The following is a 21,647-nucleotide window of genomic DNA, read 5'->3' on the forward strand; positions in this document are numbered from 1 at the left end:
TATAGAATGAAATTTGAAAATATAGAATGAAAGTTGAATATATATAATGAAAATTGAATATATAGAATGAAACTTGAATATACAAAATGAAATTTGAATATATTCAAGGAAATTTAAATATACAGAACGAAACTTGAAAGTATAGAGTGAAAGTTTAATACATGGAATGAAATTTGAATACATAGAATGAAACTTGACTATACAGAATGAAATTTGAAAATATAGAATGAAATTTGAATATATATAATGAAATTTGAATACACAGAATAAAACATGAATATATAGAATGAAAGTTGAGAATATGAAATAAAATTTAAATATACAGAATGAAACTTGAATACATAGAATGAAAGTTGAGAATAAGAAATGAAATTTAAATGTACGGAATGAAACTCGAATATACAAAATGAAACTTGAATATACAGAATGAAACTTGAAAATGTGAAATAAAATTTAAATATACAGAATGAAACTTGAATATATAGAATGGAATTTGAATATATAAAATGAAACTCGACTATATAGAATGAAATTTGAATACATAGAATGAAACTTGAACATATGAAATGAAACTTGAATATACAGAATGAAACTTGAACATATGAAATGAAATTTAAATATACAGATTGAAACTTGAATATATAAAATGAAACTTGAATATACAGAATGAACTTGAATATATAAAATGAAACTTGAATATACAGAATGAACTTGAATATATAGAATGAAACTTGAATATACAGAATGAACTTGAATATATAAAATGAAACTTGAATATACAGAATGAACTTGAATATATAGAATGAAACTTGAATATACAGAATGAACTTGAATATATAAAATGAAACTTGAATATACAGAATGAACTTGAATATATAAAATGAAACTTGAATATACAGAATGAACTTGAATATATAAAATGAAACTTGAATATACAGAATGAACTTGAATATATAGAATGAAACTTGAATATACAGAATGAACTTGAATATATAGAATGAATTTTGACTATATAGAATGAAACTTGAAAATATAGATTGAAACTTGAATATATAAAATGAAACTTGAATATACAGAATGAACTTGAATATATAAAATGAAACTTGAATATACAGAATGAAAGTTGAATATATAGAATGAAACTTGAATATACAGAATGAACTTGAATATATAGAATGAAAGTTGAATATATAAAATGAAAGTTGAATATACAGAATGAACTTGAATATATAAAATGAAACTTGAATATACAGAATGAAAGTTGAATATATAGAATGAAACTTGAATATACAGAATGAACTTGAATATATAGAATGAAAGTTGAATATATAAAATGAAAGTTGAATATACAGAATGAAAGTTGAATATACAGAATGAAGTATGAATATATAGAATGAAACTTGAATACACAAAATGAAACATGAATATACAGAATGAATTTTGAATATATAGAATGAAACTTGAAAATATAGATTGAAACTTGAATATATAAAATGAAACTTGAATATACAGAATGAACTTGAATATATAAAATGAAACTTGAATATACAGAATGAAAGTTGAATATATAAAATGAAACTTGAATATACAGAATGAAAGTTGAATATATAAAATGAAACTTGAATATACAGAATGAAAGTTGAATATATAAAATGAAACTTGAATATACAGAATGAACTTGAATATATAAAATGAAACTTGAATATACAGAATGAAAGTTGAATATATAAAATGAAACTTGAATATACAGAATGAACTTGAATATATAGAATGAAACTTGAATATACAGAATGAACTTGAATATATAGAATGAATTTTGAATATATAGAATGAAACTTGAATATATAAAATGAAACTTGAATATATAAAATGAACTTGAATATACAGAATGAAAGTTGAATATATAAAATGAAAGTTGAATATACAGAATGAAAGTTGAATATACAGAATGAAGTATGAATATATAGAATGAAACTTGAATACACAAAATGAAACATGAATATACAGAATGAATTTTGAATATATAGAATGAAACTTGAAAATATAGATTGAAACTTGAATATATAAAATGAAACTTGAATATACAGAATGAACTTGAATATATAAAATGAAACTTGAATATACAGAATGAAAGTTGAATATATAAAATGAAACTTGAATATACAGAATGAAACTTGAAAATATAGAATGAAAGTTGAATATACAAAATGAAACTTGAATATACAGAATGAAAGTTGAATATACAGAATGAACTTGAATATATAGAATGAAAGTTGAATATATAAAATGAAAGTTGAATATACAGAATGAAAGTTGAATATATAGAATGAAACTTGAATATACAGAATGAACTTGAATATATAGAATGAAAGTTGAATATATAAAATGAAAGTTGAATATACAGAATGAAAGTTGAATATACAGAATGAAAGTTGAATATACAGAATGAACTTGAATATATAGAATGAAAGTTGAATATATAAAATGAAAGTTGAATATACAGAATGAAAGTTGAATATATAGAATGAAACTTGAATATACAGAATGAACTTGAATATATAGAATGAAAGTTGAATATATAAAATGAAAGTTGAATATACAGAATGAAAGTTGAATATATAAAATGAAACTTGAATATACAGAATGAAACTTGAAAATATAGAATGAAAGTTGAATATACAAAATGAAACTTGAATATACAGAATGAAGTATGAATATATAGAATGAAAGTTGAATATACAGAATGAAGTATGAATATATAGAATGAAACTTGAATACACAAAATGAAACATGAATATACAGAATGAAGTATGAATATATAGAATGAAACTTGAAAATATAGAATGAAAGTTGAATATAAAGAATGAAACTTGAATATACAGAATGAAAGTTGAATATAAAGAATGAAACATGAATATACAGAATGAAACTTGAAAATATAGAATGAAAGTTGAATATAAAGAATGAAAGTTGAATATAAAGAATGAAACATGAATATACAGAATGAAACTTGAAAATATAGAATGAAAGTTGAATATACAGAATGAAACTTGAAAATATAGAATGAAAGTTGAATATACAGAATGAAACTTGAAAATTTAGAATGAAAGTTGAATATAAAGAATGAAACTTGAATATACAGAAGGAAACACAAATATATAGAATAGTTAAACTAACTTTAAACATAGATGTTTAAAAGCTCTTTGACATAAAGTCCTAATCTCTTATCCTATGAGTCTTATCCAATTGGTAATGCAGAATTCAGATGGAGCCAATGTGATTGAGGGAACTTGCCCGATACCATCTCGAAATCCTTCCCTGCTAACACTGATAAGATAAGCACACCTGAGTAGCCTTTAGGTCAAGTCCTATCAGTCCCACCTGTAGCTCCCCTGATGATCGTGGCACCTGTGATTTCTTGGCTTAATTGGCCTGGACAGCCAGCCAGAAGGGAAGGCTATCATATGTTATAAAGTGCTGGAGTAACCTCTAAGAGCTATTTAAACTAAAAAAGAAAAATACCGAAACTTTAACCTTTACTTTGATAATCACAAAACATTAATCCAATCAGCTGAACTATACTTATCTTGTATTCACTGGCTTTTAGTATGAGAGTTATCTGGTATTTGGTACTAATGTTATAAGTTTTTTGGTACTAGTTATTTTGTATTTTTGTACAGCACCTTGGTCAACGTTGCTGTAATTAAATGTGCTATACAAATAAATAAATGATAAACTTATCTAATTAACCTACTCTAGCAAATGCTGATGTTATTCTTTGGTGAGAAGAGTGGGAGAAAGGATGAATGTATAATGTTTGTGTGTGACTACTAGAGCAAAGCTTTGTGTGATCTCCAGTAGCACACTTGAACAAAGAATATTAATATTAAAAGTAGCATTTTACATGATTCACTCCAAACCTGGTTTGAACATGATAGCTGCCACTACATTGGTGTGAGAGACTACAAATCTGTTTTCCAGTCTTAGGGGGTACATGATGCACAGATGTTCATTATGTACAATAAAGAGAGGTTTTGCAGCTTGCATCTTGTCCAGGTGTGTGGATTTGCAGGGTAATTTCTTTAACGTCTGTATTGAATAATGCTACTTTAACTGCTTGATTAGTTGGTGGACTGCCTCTAATGTGGTTTAGAGACTGAAACAATGCTCTGCATGTTTTACCTTTTACTTGTTTCACTACAAACTGTTCTTTAACTTTCTTTGGAAAATTTCGTTGAACCTTTTCCTCAAGCTTGACAACTAAAGGGAAGCTCCTAAAACTCGTGTATTATGATGAAATCTGTGACTATTCATTCTGAATTGGGTCATTGGAAAATAATACTGCAGCATCTAATTTCAAAAGAAATATTTTAATGTGTATGCAGTTAAAATGTGTATGCACATTGTGAAAATATTTGACTACATTTGCAAAGAGCATATTCCATAAATATCAATTGCAGGGCACTCTATGCATGATATTATGATGCATACTTTAGGGTATGATATTAGCCCTAAAGGGTTGAAACGAGAATCGTACTTGAGTGTTGGTATTAAAAAATATTGTATTACATAGACCTGATAATGACCCTGATCTCGGACATCACTGCAAACAAAACATATTCATGCAATTATTTAAACATTATTTATTTGAACATTTTAGACAGTTCATGAGAAAGAAAACCGCCTGAAGGTGGCAGTGTTCACCATGTTTTTAAGAGTGCACTGCATGTAAGAGGGGCCTGAAAGCTTAAGGCTCTGCCGCTCCTTCTACTTATAAAAAAATATGAATACTCTGGTCGGGTGAAACGGTACCATGTGATTTTTAAAATAAGATGGGGCCTGATTATTCAAGACCTTATATGTGATGAGAAGGATTTTAAATTTGATTCTGGAGTTGACCCAAGTGAAGAGAAACCAGTGTTGGAGAACTAAGCTCTCTCTTTCTAGTCCCTGTCTTTACTCTCGCTTCAGCATTTTGGATCACCTGAAGGCTTTTCAGGGACTTTTTCAAATGCCTGATAGTACAATTATTAGGCTGTTCTACAAACTTCCTGTTTTTAAGCTGTCTTAAAAACAGGGAGGGAAGACAACTAAACAGGATCTGTCAAGACAGATAAACTGCAGCTGACAGTTGCAGTTCATCTGATTGCCATAGTGCCATGTCAATCACATAGCGTTTTTCCCCAACACCGACAAAAGGTAATATGTTGGTACCTGCAGGCATAAAAGGTGATGTCACTTATTTCCTCCAGAACAGAACTTCATACCTGGGCTCAGGTGATCTCAAAAAGTCGCACAATAGGGTAGGGAAAGATGTCTCACTCAGTGTGTTAACCACCACCTCCAAGTGAAGAAGCCTCTTGGATGAGAAGTCGAACGTCTTTAAAGACTTAAAGAAGTTTTTTTAAGCTCTCAAGACATATCTGCACAGTTGTAGAGTTTTTGGAGGAAGCCAATGACATCACCTCTTATACCCGCAGGTACCAACATTACCCTGATGTCAGCGTTGGAAAACAAAAAAAATGATGCTGTGTGTTTGACATAACACCATGACAATCAGATAAACGTTAAGATTAAACTCAACTTTCAACTGCAGTGTATCTGTCTAAACTTTTACCTGAAATCTCATTTAGGTGTGGTTATATGAGGGCAGAAAAAAAACAACATAATGATTCCTTATTTACTTTAAATGTTAGCTTCTTGAATCATTTTCTGCTTTTGTCTGGTTTCCTTGACCTCCCAGTGAGCATGCAGTTCATTTAAGGTTCACAGTCTAGCAAAGTTGTAGACAAACTAGAATTATTCGATTTTTAGATACTGGCTTTCCATGTAGAGGAAAGCCAGTATCATATGACAGTAAAAGCAAAGGGAAGTCTTTGAATAACTTGAGGTTCATGTCAATATTCTTAAATTGTAAGTGGTTATATTAATTGCATTCACATCTTTTGACATTATGAGCAAAACAAAAATACATAAATGTGTTTTTAAAAAGACTGACATTTTTCTTAGTTAGCTATAAATCTGTATAAATGTGGAAGTTTAGACTTATTGCTGTTAATATTAGCAAAATCCTGGCATAAACCCCAGAGCCTGATAAAGTGTTCTTGTTGTCTCTCCCCTGTAGCCAGGCACACTGAATGTACTACTAAACACTGCCGTACTTTCAGCTGCTCCTTCACTTCCCAAGGGGTCACCACGGCAGATGGGTCCACATGTTTGATTTGATTTTAAGCTAGATGGTCTTCACATATCCTGCCATTTATCCAGTCTTCAAACTCCTAGTGCTCCTAGTGCACTACACTAGAACCCCAACCCTATCCCTAATCTTAAATGGGTTATAGGCAAGTGGTAGAATAAGAAATTTGCATTCAAATTAAGGTTACTGTGGACAAAAATAATGATGCTGTTTGTTTAGGAAGAATTTGAGTGGACCATTTAATGTAACTACAGCTTGACTTGTTGAGGCTACACTTTTCCTCATTTTCCATCACAATGATGATTCAGTGGTGGATGCTCATATAAAATATCACTAAAGTTTTTAATAATGACAGTCACATATGTATAATTAATTTCTAGTAATATGTCCCTTCTTCCCAAATCCGGGGTCTGCATGATGGAAATGAGATGAGATATACTATATTCAAATCAAGCAGGCATGCAGACTGCTTATAAAAATATTTCTGAAATAATGGCTCGCTCCCAGGAGCTCTATGGATTCCAGCATGGTACCGTGATAGGATCCCACCTGTGCAACAAGTCGAGTCATGAAATTTCCTCCCTGCTAAATATTCCACAGCCAACTGTTAGTGGTATCATAACAAAGTGGAAGCAAATATGAACGACAGCAACTTAGCCACAAAGCGGTAGGCCATATAAAGTCCCAGGGCGGGTTTGGTGGATGCTGATGTGCATAGTGCTCAGAGGTCATTAACTTTTTTCACAGACAGACGTGCAAAATTCATGTGGACTTTAGATTAACTCAAGAACAGTGTGCAGAGAACCTCAATGAATGGGTGTCCATGGCAAAGCAGCTGCATCCAAGCGTTACATCACCAAGTACAATGCAAAGTGTTGGATGCGGTGGTGTTAAGCACATCTCCACTGGACTCTAGACCATGAATCACATTTCTTTTTCTGGTAATCTTATGGATGAGTCTGGGTTTGGTGGTTTCCAGGACAACAGTACTTATCTGACTGCATTGTGACAAGTGTAAAGTTTGGTGGAGGAGGGATTATGGTGTGAGGTCATTGGGTTTGGCCCCTTAGTTCCAATGAGAAGAACTCTTAATGCTTCAGCATTCCAAGACAATTTGGACATCTTCATGCTCCCAACTTTTCCATCCATCCTTTTCCATCATGACTGCTCACCAGTGCATGAAGCAAGGTCCATAAATACATGGATGAGCACCTTTTGGTGTTGAGGAAATTGCCTCACCTCACATCTGTGATGACTTACAGCGAGCCAGGACTGTCATGTCCAGCAGCTGTCTGACCTCATGCTTCTGGAACAATGTTCAAAACTTTCCAGAAACATTCCTGAACGTTAAAGATAACCTTCCCAGAAGAGTTGAAACTGTGAAAGCTGCAAAGTGTGGACCGACATTATATTGAACCCTGTGGATTAAGAGCAAAATGTCACTCAAGTTCATATGTGTGTGAAGGCAATATAGTATATCTTTAAAATGACCACCTTGGGCACATAGCTGTGGTATTGAGTACCTACATCTTCTTTTAAACTGTTTATTAATAAGGAACCAGACAGAGAAAGGTTGGCCTAAAGGGAGGGTGAACTAAGGGGTAAGACACACATAAGGATTATTTTGAAATGGACAGAATGCACATACAAAGCTACTCGGGACTGTCGCATGGCAATCCACACAGGATCATGATGCTAAAAACTTTTTTAAAAATGTCAGAAAAAAGGAAAAACTGGCACAGGTCATAGTAAGGTCTGTGGATTGTTTCAGCTTTGGGGAGCTTCCTTTTCTGTTGATTAACTAATTGGCAAAAGTCTCATTGTCAGTTTTCTCAAAATGAAATAAAAATTACATCCACATGTCAGGAGGAACCTCAGCCTTTAAGGAAGAGCACGCACTGACTCCATCAAAAACACTGATGACAATTTGTTTTGTCATTATGAAAAGTAATGACTCAACATGCATTGACTCAGTGTTATGTTTCCTCATTGTAGCTGCTGATGATAAACAGAAATTGCACTAGATAAAGGTCACGCACATCACAATGTAGCACCTTTACACCAAAAAAGGAAGCGTTCCTTGTATATGCAGGGACTGGGGACAAACATGGCTTTGTTATTTATTTTTTTAAATATATTTTTATTTTTCCAGCCATCACACGACAAAGGATAAAAATATCTTTTCAATTTCCCCCTGCTAAGTAATTTCCAAACAATTTTCGTGTTGTACGACCAGCCGAATGTTTTGCATGCTTACATACTGCCTGATATTAATCTAACAGGAAAATGTGCCCCAGTATATCTGAATGAAAACACTAGTGCATGTAACCTTTTAATGTAACCAAGTTCCTTGTGTGTCAAATCCTTGCCACAGGATGGATATATGACTATCGTATATGACTTTCGGTGTAAGTATTGCACAGAGAAGGCTCTGTTCTGTTACTGGTACTGTTTTGAGCAATGTCATTTGCGTATGTAAATCACAAGGAAGTTCGAGAAACATTTGGGTAGTATAGATAAGTGTCACTACAACAGAAACCTTTTTATTATCATAGCTGTCCAGGATGTTTGGCTGCTTTCCAGACAACCTTTAAGAATCAGAAGTCAAGCCTGTTAAAGCAAAAGCCAAAGTGCTCCTAGAAGAGTCTTGCCATGGCTTTATAAATATGGGATGGAACCACAGCTTTTCTTTAAATGGTTTCTGGTACATAGAAAAAAAAAATTTGAAGAATGTCCCTAGTTAACAGCTTCAATAATATTGATCACAATTGCTGACATGAGCAATGTGTCTGTGTCATCCCACAAGAGAAGTGAATACCATCCTAATTCATTTCATGTTACCTTCATTTCAATTTTATTTTGATACCACCAAATCACAACCGCAACAGTTGCCTTTAGGCGCTTTATACTGCAAGGTGAAGACCCTGCAGTATTAGATGGAAAATCCCAACTATCGGATCATCCCCTATGAGCAAGCACTAGGCAATAGTGGGAAGAAAATCTCCCTTTTGACAGGAATAAGGCTGCAACAGAGCCAGGCTGAGGCAGCTGGGAAAGTCTTAACTGGCTGAATGAGCACATTCCTTATACTTTTTCTTCCTTCTGCCTTCTGACTCTTACCACACTATTTGAGTCGGATATACGCAGCTCGCGCCACTGGGGGAGATCAGGAGTGCTGATGAATCACCGTGTGAGTTTACGTCACTGTCAGATAACATTACAGATGCGTTCTGGGTTACTGTCCAGCTGAAAAACTAAGGAAGATCCCACTAACCACAAATCTGAACAGATGATGTGTCACTACCTAAACTTGTGGTTGCTTCGCATGTGAAATAAATCAGCAGTGAAGTTTGCCCACACTACGGCACCTCCCCCAGGTTTCACTTCAGTAATCACACAAGACGAATCTGTTCACTTTTTCTCAGACATTAGCAGGGAGACGGGAAATTTCCAAGATTTAGACAAACAGGTAATGCTGACCTACGTCTTCTACTTAAAATCTAAGAAGCCTTATACAGGCTGAATGAGAGCTAATGTTAATGTTCTTTATTAATGCTTTATTAATGCTTGTTGCCATTCGTATATACACACCATTACTACTATAGAAGCCTGTACTATGAACAACTATAGCAGTCAAGTTTGGGTGTTTTCTGACAAAAACAAGCCACGGCCTCAGACTTGTTAAGTAAACAAAACATTCAGTTGGCTAACTTTTACCAAGGCTCACATGTTAACAGAAGCACATTCTGGTCCTTGTGACACAAGAATGCGAGGCTGTGGCTAAAAGGACTATCATATTGTTTATACTGATACCAGTATAAATTAAAAGTGTAGTATGACAATAACATTGCTAGGAAATCCAGGCATATCTGAGAGAAAGAGCTACATGGTGGTTAGCACTGGCCAATGCAGTTAATAGAGTTAGGTTAATGAATGGTTCTAAATTGCCCGTGAGCGTGAATGGTTGTCTGCCCAGGGTGTATCCTGCCTCTCACCCTTTGACAGCTGGGATAGGCTCCAGCCTCCCCTGCCCCCATGACCCTGATAAGGAGACATGTTTTATGTTAACCAGACTCTAGACTATGTTGAACACTATAGAGAATAACTCTATTGAACTTAAAATAATCATGGACAGGATTTCCACCTTAATAAATTACTTTCTGTTAGCATTAAGTATTTTTGCAGGACTAATGTAATTTGCATATGTTGGATCAACTCAATTAAATTAAGTTGGACTCAACTGCAGTAAATACGTAGATTAACTAAGTTGGAATAACAGGATTGCATAATGCTAAAATAAAGGAATTTAATCAAGAGAAAATCCTTTCCATTATGTTTTATGTTCATTTAAGTAGAGATTTTGGGGAGGGGGTGTTTGATAGGTCTGTTAAATCTACTATAGTACTGTACGAAATTCTTGAGCCACCAATCTTTTCTTTGTATTTTGTTTCCAACCATAAGCCAAGAAAGTGTTAGGTTTAAATTGTGAATTGTCATTTATACTTAGAAATATATACTCATATATTCTTAGAGTTTTATAATCGATTGCATAATGATAGAGGTCTGATCCTTAGCAGTCTGCAAAGACTCTGTGTGCCTCCCAGAGCACTCTGGCATACACACACATCTTAAGCTCATGAGAGAGGTCGTACCTTCTCTTACTGGTTTATACTATGGGAGGACACCTACTCTGTATCTGTTTAAGTATAAGAGCCCTTTGTTTAGGTGGACCGCAGGACTCCTGGTACCAGCAGGTCTGGGGAGTCTTCACAGGCTCACATTTTAACCCTGACACTAAAACCACATTTTGAGCCTCAAAAAGGCCTTCGAACTTGTAAGGACTGGTGAGTGTGTCCTCACAAGTGACTGTTGGTTCTCACAAGTATAGTAGAATGCAGATTTCGGTCCTCACAAAGATAGCTAGACAGGAACACACACACACACACGCATGCCTATACGTACACACAGACAAGGTACTCTTTGTTTACATGTATGCCTGTGTAAGACATCATATGTTAATGAACTTATGCATAGTCATGTAATCACAATAAAGAACAGTGTTACGGGGGGAAGCTGGCTGAGAGCGACTGGGGTTCGAGCAGAATGAACGGCGCTCGTCACAGTTCTCTCCCTCATGCACAAAATCAAACAAAGAGCTCTGCTTGGTGTCCAATGCTTTGTGCTGTTGTAGTAGAATTGTCTCGTTCCAGCGGTGGGTATGTGCCAGACAGACCCAACAGAAAGAAACTTGAAAAATGATATTGAGCAATGGTTTTCTAGGTTTTCTGAAGGTCTTGCAACGTTTTTTTTCTTGTTACATTGGCTGCTTGTCACTTCCTTGTATCTTCTTTTTCAAGGGAATGTGGTTTTTGTTTTGTTTTTTAAGCCACTTAACTTTGACCTATGAATGACTGGAGGATAAAAACAGCATCTAACTCAATCAATGTTGCGCCTACGCATGAACAACAACAAAGGACTAGTTTTAAATTGGATCCTTTGAGTATTTTGTTACTAGCGTCCTGTTACAAAACCATATCACCTGTTTCCATTCACTTAGTTGAATCTTCAAGGGAAAAAAGCCAACCATAACAGGTTTGACAGGTATAAAATAATAATTTTCCACCAAAACAGCAATTTTCCTATTAGTTGAAAACTTGGCATATCTCAGCATTATTTGTCCTTAAAAATGCTGAGGAAAATGGACAGAAGAAAGTAATGTCCTTAAGAACATAATAGTATCATTAAGCTCATGTTCTCAAACTGTTTGCAGCCATCATTTAAAATAATGCCATCTGGTCACCGCAGTTATCTCTAGAACCAGAATTAATTCCTAATGACTCCAGTTTCACTTAAATATATACAAGGCCAGTGTTTTGGGTGTATGAGAGGCCATTAGCATTTTCTGGCTGTTCTTCAACAGGAATCTGATGGGAGACGAACATGCCAGACAAGCTGCCACTGGCTCTGATTTCACTGCGCTGAGAGTGTAAGCGTATGGAAACAAAGTTAGCATTGGCCGGTAAAAAAGCCTTGCATTATTTTAGGGTATTTACTTTGCAATACAAAGCAGCTTGAGGCAATTTTGTTGCAATTTAGTGTCATAAATAAAATTGAATTGAACTGATTATTATATAACAGATATGTTTCCTCTTGCTTATCTTAGCCAATATATATAATGTGGAAGAGTTAGGGCGCAGAGTGAAAACATTTCCTCTTCTTTAGCACATTATCAAATAAAGCCCTAGAGAGGAAGCATTAGCTCCTATAGTGTCCAGTTTAGAAAAACAGGCAGGTTGAACAGGTGAAAAAGTTGCGGCCTTCACCTGACAACCACAATACAAACATATGACTTTATATAATGTGATCGATTACTGGAGATTAAATAAACAACGGTAACAGTAACACTGACCTATATACACTGATGAGGAACATTTATCTATAGAATAAGTTCTGTTACCTTTGATACTTTATGTTCAGGCTGCCATAGCATGTAAAAGAATAAAAGCGCAGGGTCACAGTGGTATTTTTTATTCTATTTGGTTGGGAGTGAGAGGATGTCTGTACTTGCCTTTCTGCAATATGGCATCTCGATATAAAAAATAATGAGCACATGTCGTTAAAATGTCAGTGCTTTTCCATTACCGTGTAGAAACATCACGGGGCCTTTTTGTTTGTTTGTTTTTTTAACCACAGCCAAGCTTCATTGATGTGGAAATATTAATTACCTTACTTACAATTCAAGATGACATGGTGCAACAGTCTACATGTTTTGACAGACTGAAAAAGTACCTAGAGCTAAAAATGTAATTGATCAACCAGTTTTTGGCTGTAGAGCAGCAAACTGTGGGCTGCAACTACAAGTGACGCATTTCACAAGTTGCATTGGTGTTTTATCCATGGTTTTTATATACTCTGCAATTATAGCACGTCTAATAAGTAAGTAATTGACATGCTCATCATCAGGTGATGTGTTGATGTTTTTTTTTTTACTCCAAGTGAATCAAAATATCTTTTCTAGGTGATACCAACTCAACTCTTACTTTGGTGTCAGACGTAAAAAAAAAATGCAAGTTGGATTAAAGTTAAAAGAAAACACGGCTATCAGCAGCTCTGGCTTATGTGAGCAGGTGCGCAAGCAGTGACCTGGAAACTTTCACTGAAAACTGGGAAACAACCAGCTGAACATAAAGAGCAAAGTGTTTATAACACTGTAAGGATATAAATAGATATGGAGCAGCAAAATAAAGTATAAGGCTTGTAAGCTTTTGGTGTTGAGATGAAGTTGGTGTTAATGACTGCAAGTGTTTTAATGCAAATGTATTGCAATTATATTAGATTTGACTTTGTAAAAATGAAAACAATGTAGTGAGGAGTTAGTTTAAAAATAGGGTTAAATGATATAATAATGGTGCATTTAAACAATAATTAAACAGCATTTAGTTTTGTATTTTGCCTTTTTTATTGAAAATATACATTTTGAGACAAAACCTTTGTAGCTGCAAGATTAAATGAAATTTTACCTTTAAACAACTTTCTTTCAAACAAACACAACCACACAAAATACATTAGCCAGTAACTAGAACAAGCATACAAACCAGCACCTCTGCAGAAAGCTACATACCGTTTGAAATGTCAGTGCCTACAATATATACTGAATTCAACAGAGAACTTAGTTGCTTTTGTAACATCTTTATGCCTCGCACTTTGGTCATTCAGAGAGTAAGTTGGCCTTCTCGTTGTTTCCGCACTGCGGTGAATCGGGTATGAAGACCCCACCGTGGACAACCGGCTGAGTTTGTAACACAGACACCAGACAGGTGGGAGGGGAATCTGCAACGAAACAGGAAATATGATAAGATATGCGCACGGGTAAAAGCAAAGAAAATCTGTATGGTATGGGTTAAGCAAATGAAGCCATAATCTTACCTATTTGCTTTTCACCGTTACGGACTCCGGTTATTTTCTGTTTCCTTCTCCGATGCACTAAAATAGAAGACGGGGGAATTGTGATGAGGAAGCAAATCAATAAAATGACAAATTCCGTGGCTGCTTTTCATTCAAATGGCCTCTGATAGTCTGATGGTACTTGCAATTGGATGCTACTGTCCATCCATCCATAAAGAGAGGAAGCCAAATTTGAATAATCAAACATCTAAGATGTCAGGGAAAGGAAAAGCTAAAAATGAGTGTTAACATTAGCACATTATTAACCAGCCTAGTTTACTGAGGCAAACTCAGCATTTACTCCCTTGCAAAGAGTCAAACACAAAGCCTGCACATACCAGAGCATGCTGCAAAATCTTTGGGTTTGATGGGCAGGCACTGGAAAGGGCCTACATCACAGTATGCCCCCAAATAAAATAAAATGGTAGCCTGACACCTAGCCAAATAACTTTTCAACCTACCTGTTAATAGGACATGAAGCACCAGAGTGACACATATTACTCCAAAGAGGCAAACACCAGTCAGCACAAATACCCAGGTCAAGTCTGAACGAAGAGGTGATGAGTCACCTGCAAAGAGAATTTACAGTTTGTTAGATGATTTATCCGGTTTGCACTCTTTGCTCTCTGCACTTTCTCAAACGACTGAATCCCCAATTATGTGTAAAGGAAAAACTGGTACTTCTTATTTTCCACAGAACCTTTCATCTTGAACATAACAGTATCATTAAGCATTGCACGCACAACAAAGCATCCTTTTATTTTTCAAAATGATGCCAAGACACCAAACTTCAGATGCACATGCATTTGCAATTATCCCATCTCAGAATTCCCATGGCAATAAAAGCAAGCTCTGTTACTGTACTGGAAACCATTTACATTTCAAAACTGGTGCATCGCCTAAGGTTTACAAAATTTTATGAGAAAAATAGTAAAGGAAAAGTTTGGTTAGACACAGGACTGAAGCAGAAATGAAGAGCAGAAAGTATTTTAATGGGAAGCAGCTCTAGCAGAAATCATACTTACCGCACAGCTTCAGACAGTGAATGACTGTGGCAGCATACTCCACATCAAGCCTTTTTACCTGTGCAAATAAAAAGGATATATTAAAGCAACAGTCTTTTTTTAAATAGGAAGTGCAAAGAACTCAAAGGATCTACTACCCAAACATACCTGAAGACATGAGTTGCAGAATGCCCCTTTCAGGTTTAAATCAACAGCTTTTTGTTTCTCCTGAGAAAAAAGACAAAAGATAGGAAAGACCAATCTTGGGATTATTTCCTGCAGGCGATATGGAAGTTGTCATGGTTTCTGTTTTTTCCTGTTTCTTTGATGTGCGAACAACCATGACGCGTTCAGGAGAAAGATATCTTGTTGTACACTAGGTCTTGCTAACCTGTTGGCAGATCCCTTTTGATTGCTGGAAAGCGTATTGTAAAAGATGTAATTACTACCTTTTTTGTTCTGTTGATAGCAAATAACTTTTAAAAGTCACGACACCTTAGAGAAAATGTGAAGTTTCCTAGCAACAAAAAAGGCAACATGCAATAAACAGGGATCATGTATGAAAAAAAGTTGGAACGCAATCTGTGTAAGCGTGCTGTGGCAGGCTGCTTCAAAAAAACGCACACGTAGAACGTTTTAGGGCAAAAGGTTATTGCATGCAGGCAGCGAACAGACATTTGTTCTGCCACTCTTACTTAGACTCATCAAATCTAATGATGAGCTAGAACTCTGTCAAAGAAATCTGCAACAAGATATGTTTCTATTTTTTTTAAAAGTGCCGTCTGTGATGGGAATGTGTTGCACCTACCACCTGCACGTTGTGTGTTTCAATGGTCTGACACTCAGGGGATCCCTCGGACTTCACGCACAACCCCACAGAAAAGTTTGCAGAGATCTGTGACAGCATCTTCACTTCTTCACGCCCCTCTGTTCTTGTTGTAACCAACTCCCATGCTGGATTTTTAAAGATATCATCATACAGCACCGCCATGCATAAATACTGTTATTATCATCATTATAGACATCCATTATGGAACATGTGAACACAGTAGGGTCAATACATTGCCATAGACCGTCAGAGCATCGCAAAAAATACTCATGATGTGATTTGCAAAAATTTGAAAAAAAATAATAAGTCACACCTTGGAGTCTCCCATCAGCAAAGGGGCACCTGGTCCAGGACTGAGAGCCTACAGTAAACTGATGAAGACAGAATAACATTTTTGAGTGTTCTTCATCGAGCTGCTATATCAAACACATTACTCTTAGTTTTAAGAGAGCTTACTAAAATCATTGTTGCACACCCACAGAAAATAGTTTAACAGTCTAATAATAAAACTTCTGCTTTGCGTTTAGGACTCAACTCTCACTTCTGAAATACAGATTTGATCACAACTTCCTGTTATTGGCTCAATAACAGGAAGCTGATATAATAATAACAAGAACTCTAGTATTAAATGAATACATGTTTTTTTAAACTGTTTATTACTGAGTTAGTGCAAATGCAAAAACTTGCATGTGTAAGAACTGCAACCCAGAAGCATTGCTTCTTGTCGGCAGTTTCCTGCTTTTGTAATGAAGGGTATGGATAATTAGGGCCTCCTTGTCTGAGTGTTTGTGACCTGGATTGCCGTTAGCTTTCTGAGCTGGAGAATTTCAGTGGGCATAATGTTTTTGTTTTTTAAAAATGATAGCAAAAATGACAAACTCATGGCACCAGAAGAGTAAACGATGATATCATGGTATCATTATCCAGCTTTTTAAGCCTATTTGGTTGTTAATTCTATACGTGCAGTCTTTAAGTACCAGGGACCATCAGAATTGAGGTTAATTTAGGTAATGGCTCAAAATAACTACGCATTTCAAGATGACTTCCAAGTGAAAAGAGAGAACTTGATAAAATCCTGATAAAATTAAAACATAACATGGCACATAACATGCTATTAAGATAGCCATAGAACCTTCACAGACATAGCCATAGAGTTTTTCCATAATGAGCCAGCTCGCTTAATAAGCCAACTTACAGCAGTAATGTCACATACTGACCAAGAAATTAAATATATCTTCTCAATCTTAGCATTTTTAAAGATGTCACACGATACCAAGATGATCTCAGTCATCTGAACTGTCAGGTCAGTTCTGATATTTGAGTTGCATTATGCTAACGTGGTGCAAAGGTCATTTTGTAATCAAATACAGAAAGCAGAAAAAAAAACTGTTTTGTTTGTTTCACTGTTGCTAGCGTATCAAGTTGACATGCCCTAGTGAAATTTGTGGAACGAAAAGAGCGAAAGAAAGATTGTTACCTTGACGCACAGTCGATCATGGGGATCCACCTTAGAGAATGCTATCTGAAAAAGCATTAAAGAAGTATTTATGAATGAATCACGAGTTCTTATAAATAAAGAATTGCAGTTACACAAGTGATGACCTAAATCGTTAGCCTGGGTGACTCATGTTGTGTTTAAATTCAGAGAGCTATATTTGTCTTTCAAGTGAAGCATCTGCCTAAGTCTTCCCAAGTATCGAGCCTTCAGCCTAAATGTCTTGTGTCAAAATAAGGACTCCTATAGGGTTTCCCTTCATTCTCCCAATATACTTTATATGTAGGTCTGGCTTGACTTATATAAACAAGAAACACAACTCAACATTAATGTTGTGTTAGGAAAGTCTGGAATGAACGCATGCTCTTGGTTTTGTTCGTTTACAGCAGAAACAGCTCCTAGCTATAGTGTTTATGTGGAAAATGACACCGTTAAATAGTGAGCACTTTTATGTGATCATATGAGGCTTCCACCTTTTAAAGAGGTTACAACTGCAACCACAAGCTACATCTGAAATCAGATCAGTCATGATTTTCCACTTCAAGCTGACGTGTCCGCATTTTTTCTGCATTTTCTGTGACTCATCTCTCAGATACGACCAGGCACCTGACTGTCAGGTTGTTCAAACCTCTCTCAAGCCTCTCCGTAAACTGAGTGAGAGTTCTGGCTTGTATGTGTGTGCTCATGTGCAATGTTGCCTAACAAGGGCATCGGCTTAATTACACTTAAGCGATTTGTAAGGACAACCAAGCTTAAGAAAGCTCGCTTTATAAATATCCGAAAGGTGTGTACCTTTTCTCTGGTAACATTCTGGGAGGAGTGTGGCAAATCCACACAGATGCCATCATCTCTCATCTGACACAATGCAGCCGTAGCTGTAATTGGGCAAGCAGGCTCCCATAACAGAGTCTCCTCCAGTGGATCAAAGGTGATTCCAAACCACAGTTCCTCAACACCTGCAGGCGAATGAAGTCATAGGACTTTGGATGGTTATGATACACTGTCAGCTTTCAAATGCTACAGCACACACTGGCAATTTTCTCATCTGTTTGAATGAACAATGGGACTCACGGTCTTTGAACGGGCAGACCTGGACTCTTGGGGCGTCCATCACCGCTGACCAGCCCTGTGATGAATTTATCAGTGATTATTGAAGGTCTTTCGTGGAATTTATGGCAGAAACTGAAACCGTGATTAAAGACCGGGAGTGTGAGTTATAGCATTACCTCAATGCACAGGCAGGGCAAAGGTCGAGAGTATGGGAAGGTGGCACTCTTTATGGGTTGCTCCTTCTTTATCTAGAAAATGAGAACAGCTTTTGATTATTTGTGGAATGACTGTCTGGGTGGCAGTTAATGATGGTTCTTGTGTTCACTGTGCACATTTTTCACCAGCGGTAAGACTTTTGAGTCCTTACTGTTTCACCTGTCCCTTTGTTCAGGGAATACTGCGCTGTCCTGATTGTCAGTTATATGATAGTTAAGCAATTTATTGAGTGAGTATATTTAAATTTAGAACACAGGGAATAACCCAATGACTCACTTGGGGAGGAAAGGCCACAAGTGTGACTTAGACCTGTTATGTTTTTCTTGCACTGTTACGTAATGGAACATTACCCCATCTCTCACAGATCTCACTTTATATATATTCATATTATTGAAGAACACAAATAATTGCACTGATTCCATTGATATTTATTCCAATCTCACCAGCGTATAAGCCCCTGTGCCAGAGCAGATGAAATCCTTTCGGCAGAGACGGAGGTGGTAGTTGTGATCGTTAAGCATGTCTGAAACATTTACGCTCAGCTCCTTCTTGTCTGGGTTTACTTTGTACGACAGTCTGCCAGCTGAAAGACACATGAAACAGTCAGACAATTAAAACAAAAAATTAAAAGGTCCAGTTGAATAATTCAGTTAACTTTTATTCATATAGATATTAGATATATATTTATATACATATCACAACAGCATTCACCTCAAGATGCTTTGTAATGTAAGGTAAAGAGTCTACAATAATACAGAGAAAACCCCAACAATCAAACAACCCTCAATGAGGACGCAGTTGGCAACAGCGAGAAGGAAAATCTCCCTTTTAACAGGAAGAAATCTCCAGAAGAACTAAGCTCAGAGAGGGGCAACCGGTTAGGGGTGAGGAGAAGAGGACAAGCCCTAAAAATGCATACATACTGCACATTTGATATTTCATTTCACTGCGCTGCATTAATTAAAACATGTAAGGAGAAAGCAGATCCCAAGCATATTTACACTTACTGATGCACTCCGGAACATGTCTTCTAAAATCTTCATGACTGCATCCTGTTGAGAAAAGTGAAGCACTTAAAAAGAAACAACTCATGCGTAAATAAATTCCTGTCATTCACGTGTCATCCCGCGTGTGGGAGTAGTTTTTATACAGTACTCACTTCAGATATTTACACTCTTCGAGTCACTGACATTCATTATTGCAGAGCAGCAGAACACAATGCGAGGTTTCCTGTTTTTTCTACCAGTTACAAGGAACTACTTGGTAGGGCTGGTTGTGTAACACTGTTTATTAGTTACCCATGGTTACAGTCATATGCCCTTGAGTCTGTGTTTGCATAATTATGCAAACACATGGACAAAGTGCATGTAATCCTACCTGGAGTATGATAGGTGCTGGTCCAGGTCATTCCACAGTAACCTGGGACTGTTGTCACTGTTACTTGCACTTGTTGGTTTGGAGAAACTTCAGTGCAGTTGTTCTCAATTTCAACCTGCAGGAAAGAGGCAGGTAAAAGCACACAAGCTGTCACATGTCTGTTAAACGCTGCGCCGTATAGAAATATGCTGAAATGACCACATCCGTTTCAGAAGCAATGCAGATGGAAAGCCAGTTAGCCTGGCCGGACCACTGTTGTGTCTTCCTGGGCAAGCTGAAGACACCAGCTAGACTATGGAAATATTCGTAGGCACGGTGATGCTAACCACTAGTTTGCTCTGAGGCGTTGAACTGTTTATTTCCTCTGTCACTGTTTTCATGTTACAAAATCATCAACAAAGTGGGGTGTGGCTCTAAACGCGAAAAGAGGACACGCCGCAAACCCGGCAGCGATCAAAATTTTGGTATGCCACAAAACATTATCATGCTTGATGATCTTTTTGACTCTAATGAGGCCCATAACTTACAAGATGGCAGGTTTTTTTTTTAATTGCACATTAAACAGATTGAGATCATAAACTCATTATGAAAGTATTTATTGGGTTAACAGATCACTGGAGTTGAGGGTTGGTTTTCTTTCTACTTCTTTACTCCTTTTTTTGCAACCTCACCCACCTGTAGGCCGTTAGAAAGAATGCAGGCTTTACTTTTAAATACAGTTTATGTGACACACTGATTCCACCATCGTGGCCATCAGCTGGGGAAGGCTTTTAAGCTCCGTAACCTTTGTGAAGGTTACAATGGCATATGAGTCAGTTTTCCAGTGACCTTTAAGAGCAAATGGGATCTCCCAGGTGTGTGGAAAAAGGTCATGTATTTTTCCTGACCGCAAGACGAGAGGAACCCGAAGGACATCGAGAATTGCCTCATCAGCAAACTCCCCAATTTGCGGGAAGGGAAAGACAAAAGAGGGCAGGAAGGCACTATTGGGTTGGCAACATTTGAGTGCTACACACAGCACATTTAACAGAAAAGCTACTCTAGCATAACACTCTGGATAAATTAATGTCCCACAAACACCCAGCGATGCCAGTTGTGCTAGGGATTTTACCTGCAGTCCAGACATCCTTTCTCTTGATGCCCTTGTGAAGCTAAAGGTTTTGCACCTCGTCATCATCCCTGCGGTTGTGATACAAAAGGACACGCCGTGGATGGAGTCTGTGGAAACATAATCCAGAAGACGTTTTGAAGTCGCTGTAGCAGTAACCAGTACCAGCCAGTCAGCCATTCAAAAGGTTTTTGAATGGTTGACTGGCTATTTGGTGCAGGTTGGCACTGTTTTAGGTGCCATACAGGAAGAAGTTATTTAGGTACTTTTTTTTTCTGAGCAAAGGGTTTCCTCAATTCCAAGACAGATAGTCTGGAAATCTACCAGGTTTACTGTATTACGCTGTGCACATGGATGGATGTGTCTGATAATGTGTCTTCCTGTGTAAACCTTATCAGATTGCATGGGTTGTCAGCATTATCAGGAAC

The 21,647-nt window shown here is 36.5% G+C and overlaps 1 protein-coding gene across 1 annotated transcript; it reads right to left on the minus strand.

Annotated features, from left to right (window-relative positions):
- Positions 1-13,722: 13,722 nt before the first annotated feature.
- il17rel (interleukin 17 receptor E-like) lies at positions 13,723-20,174 on the minus strand. The gene is made up of 14 exons (XM_063460493.1): positions 20,112-20,174; positions 19,742-19,786; positions 19,178-19,317; positions 18,695-18,766; positions 18,540-18,594; positions 18,261-18,424; positions 17,451-17,495; positions 16,287-16,344; positions 15,953-16,098; positions 15,313-15,372; positions 15,166-15,223; positions 14,602-14,709; positions 14,123-14,179; positions 13,723-14,026 (listed from the first exon to the last, which is right to left on the minus strand). The coding sequence occupies exons 1-14, from the start codon at positions 20,140-20,142 to the stop codon at positions 13,905-13,907; spliced, it is 1,161 nt and encodes a 386-aa protein (XP_063316563.1). The 5' UTR covers positions 20,143-20,174; the 3' UTR covers positions 13,723-13,904.
- Positions 20,175-21,647: the final 1,473 nt, after the last annotated feature.

This window comes from Pelmatolapia mariae, linkage group LG17 (assembly GCF_036321145.2).
Source record: "Pelmatolapia mariae isolate MD_Pm_ZW linkage group LG17, Pm_UMD_F_2, whole genome shotgun sequence".
NCBI classification, from domain to species: Eukaryota; Metazoa; Chordata; class Actinopteri; order Cichliformes; family Cichlidae; genus Pelmatolapia; species Pelmatolapia mariae.

Excerpts from the sequence above, each read along its gene's own strand:
- il17rel (XM_063460493.1), bottom strand. The coding sequence starts at position 20,142 with ATGACCTGGACCAGCACCTATCATACTCCAG. Across the intron at positions 18,425-18,539 it reads GGTCTGCCCGTTCAAAGACC|GTGTTGAGGAACTGTGGTTT; the intron begins GTGAGTCCCATT and ends ATTCGCCTGCAG. Across the intron at positions 16,345-17,450 it reads ATGATCGACTGTGCGTCAAG|TTTACTGTAGGCTCTCAGTC; the intron begins GTAACAATCTTT and ends TGTCTTCATCAG.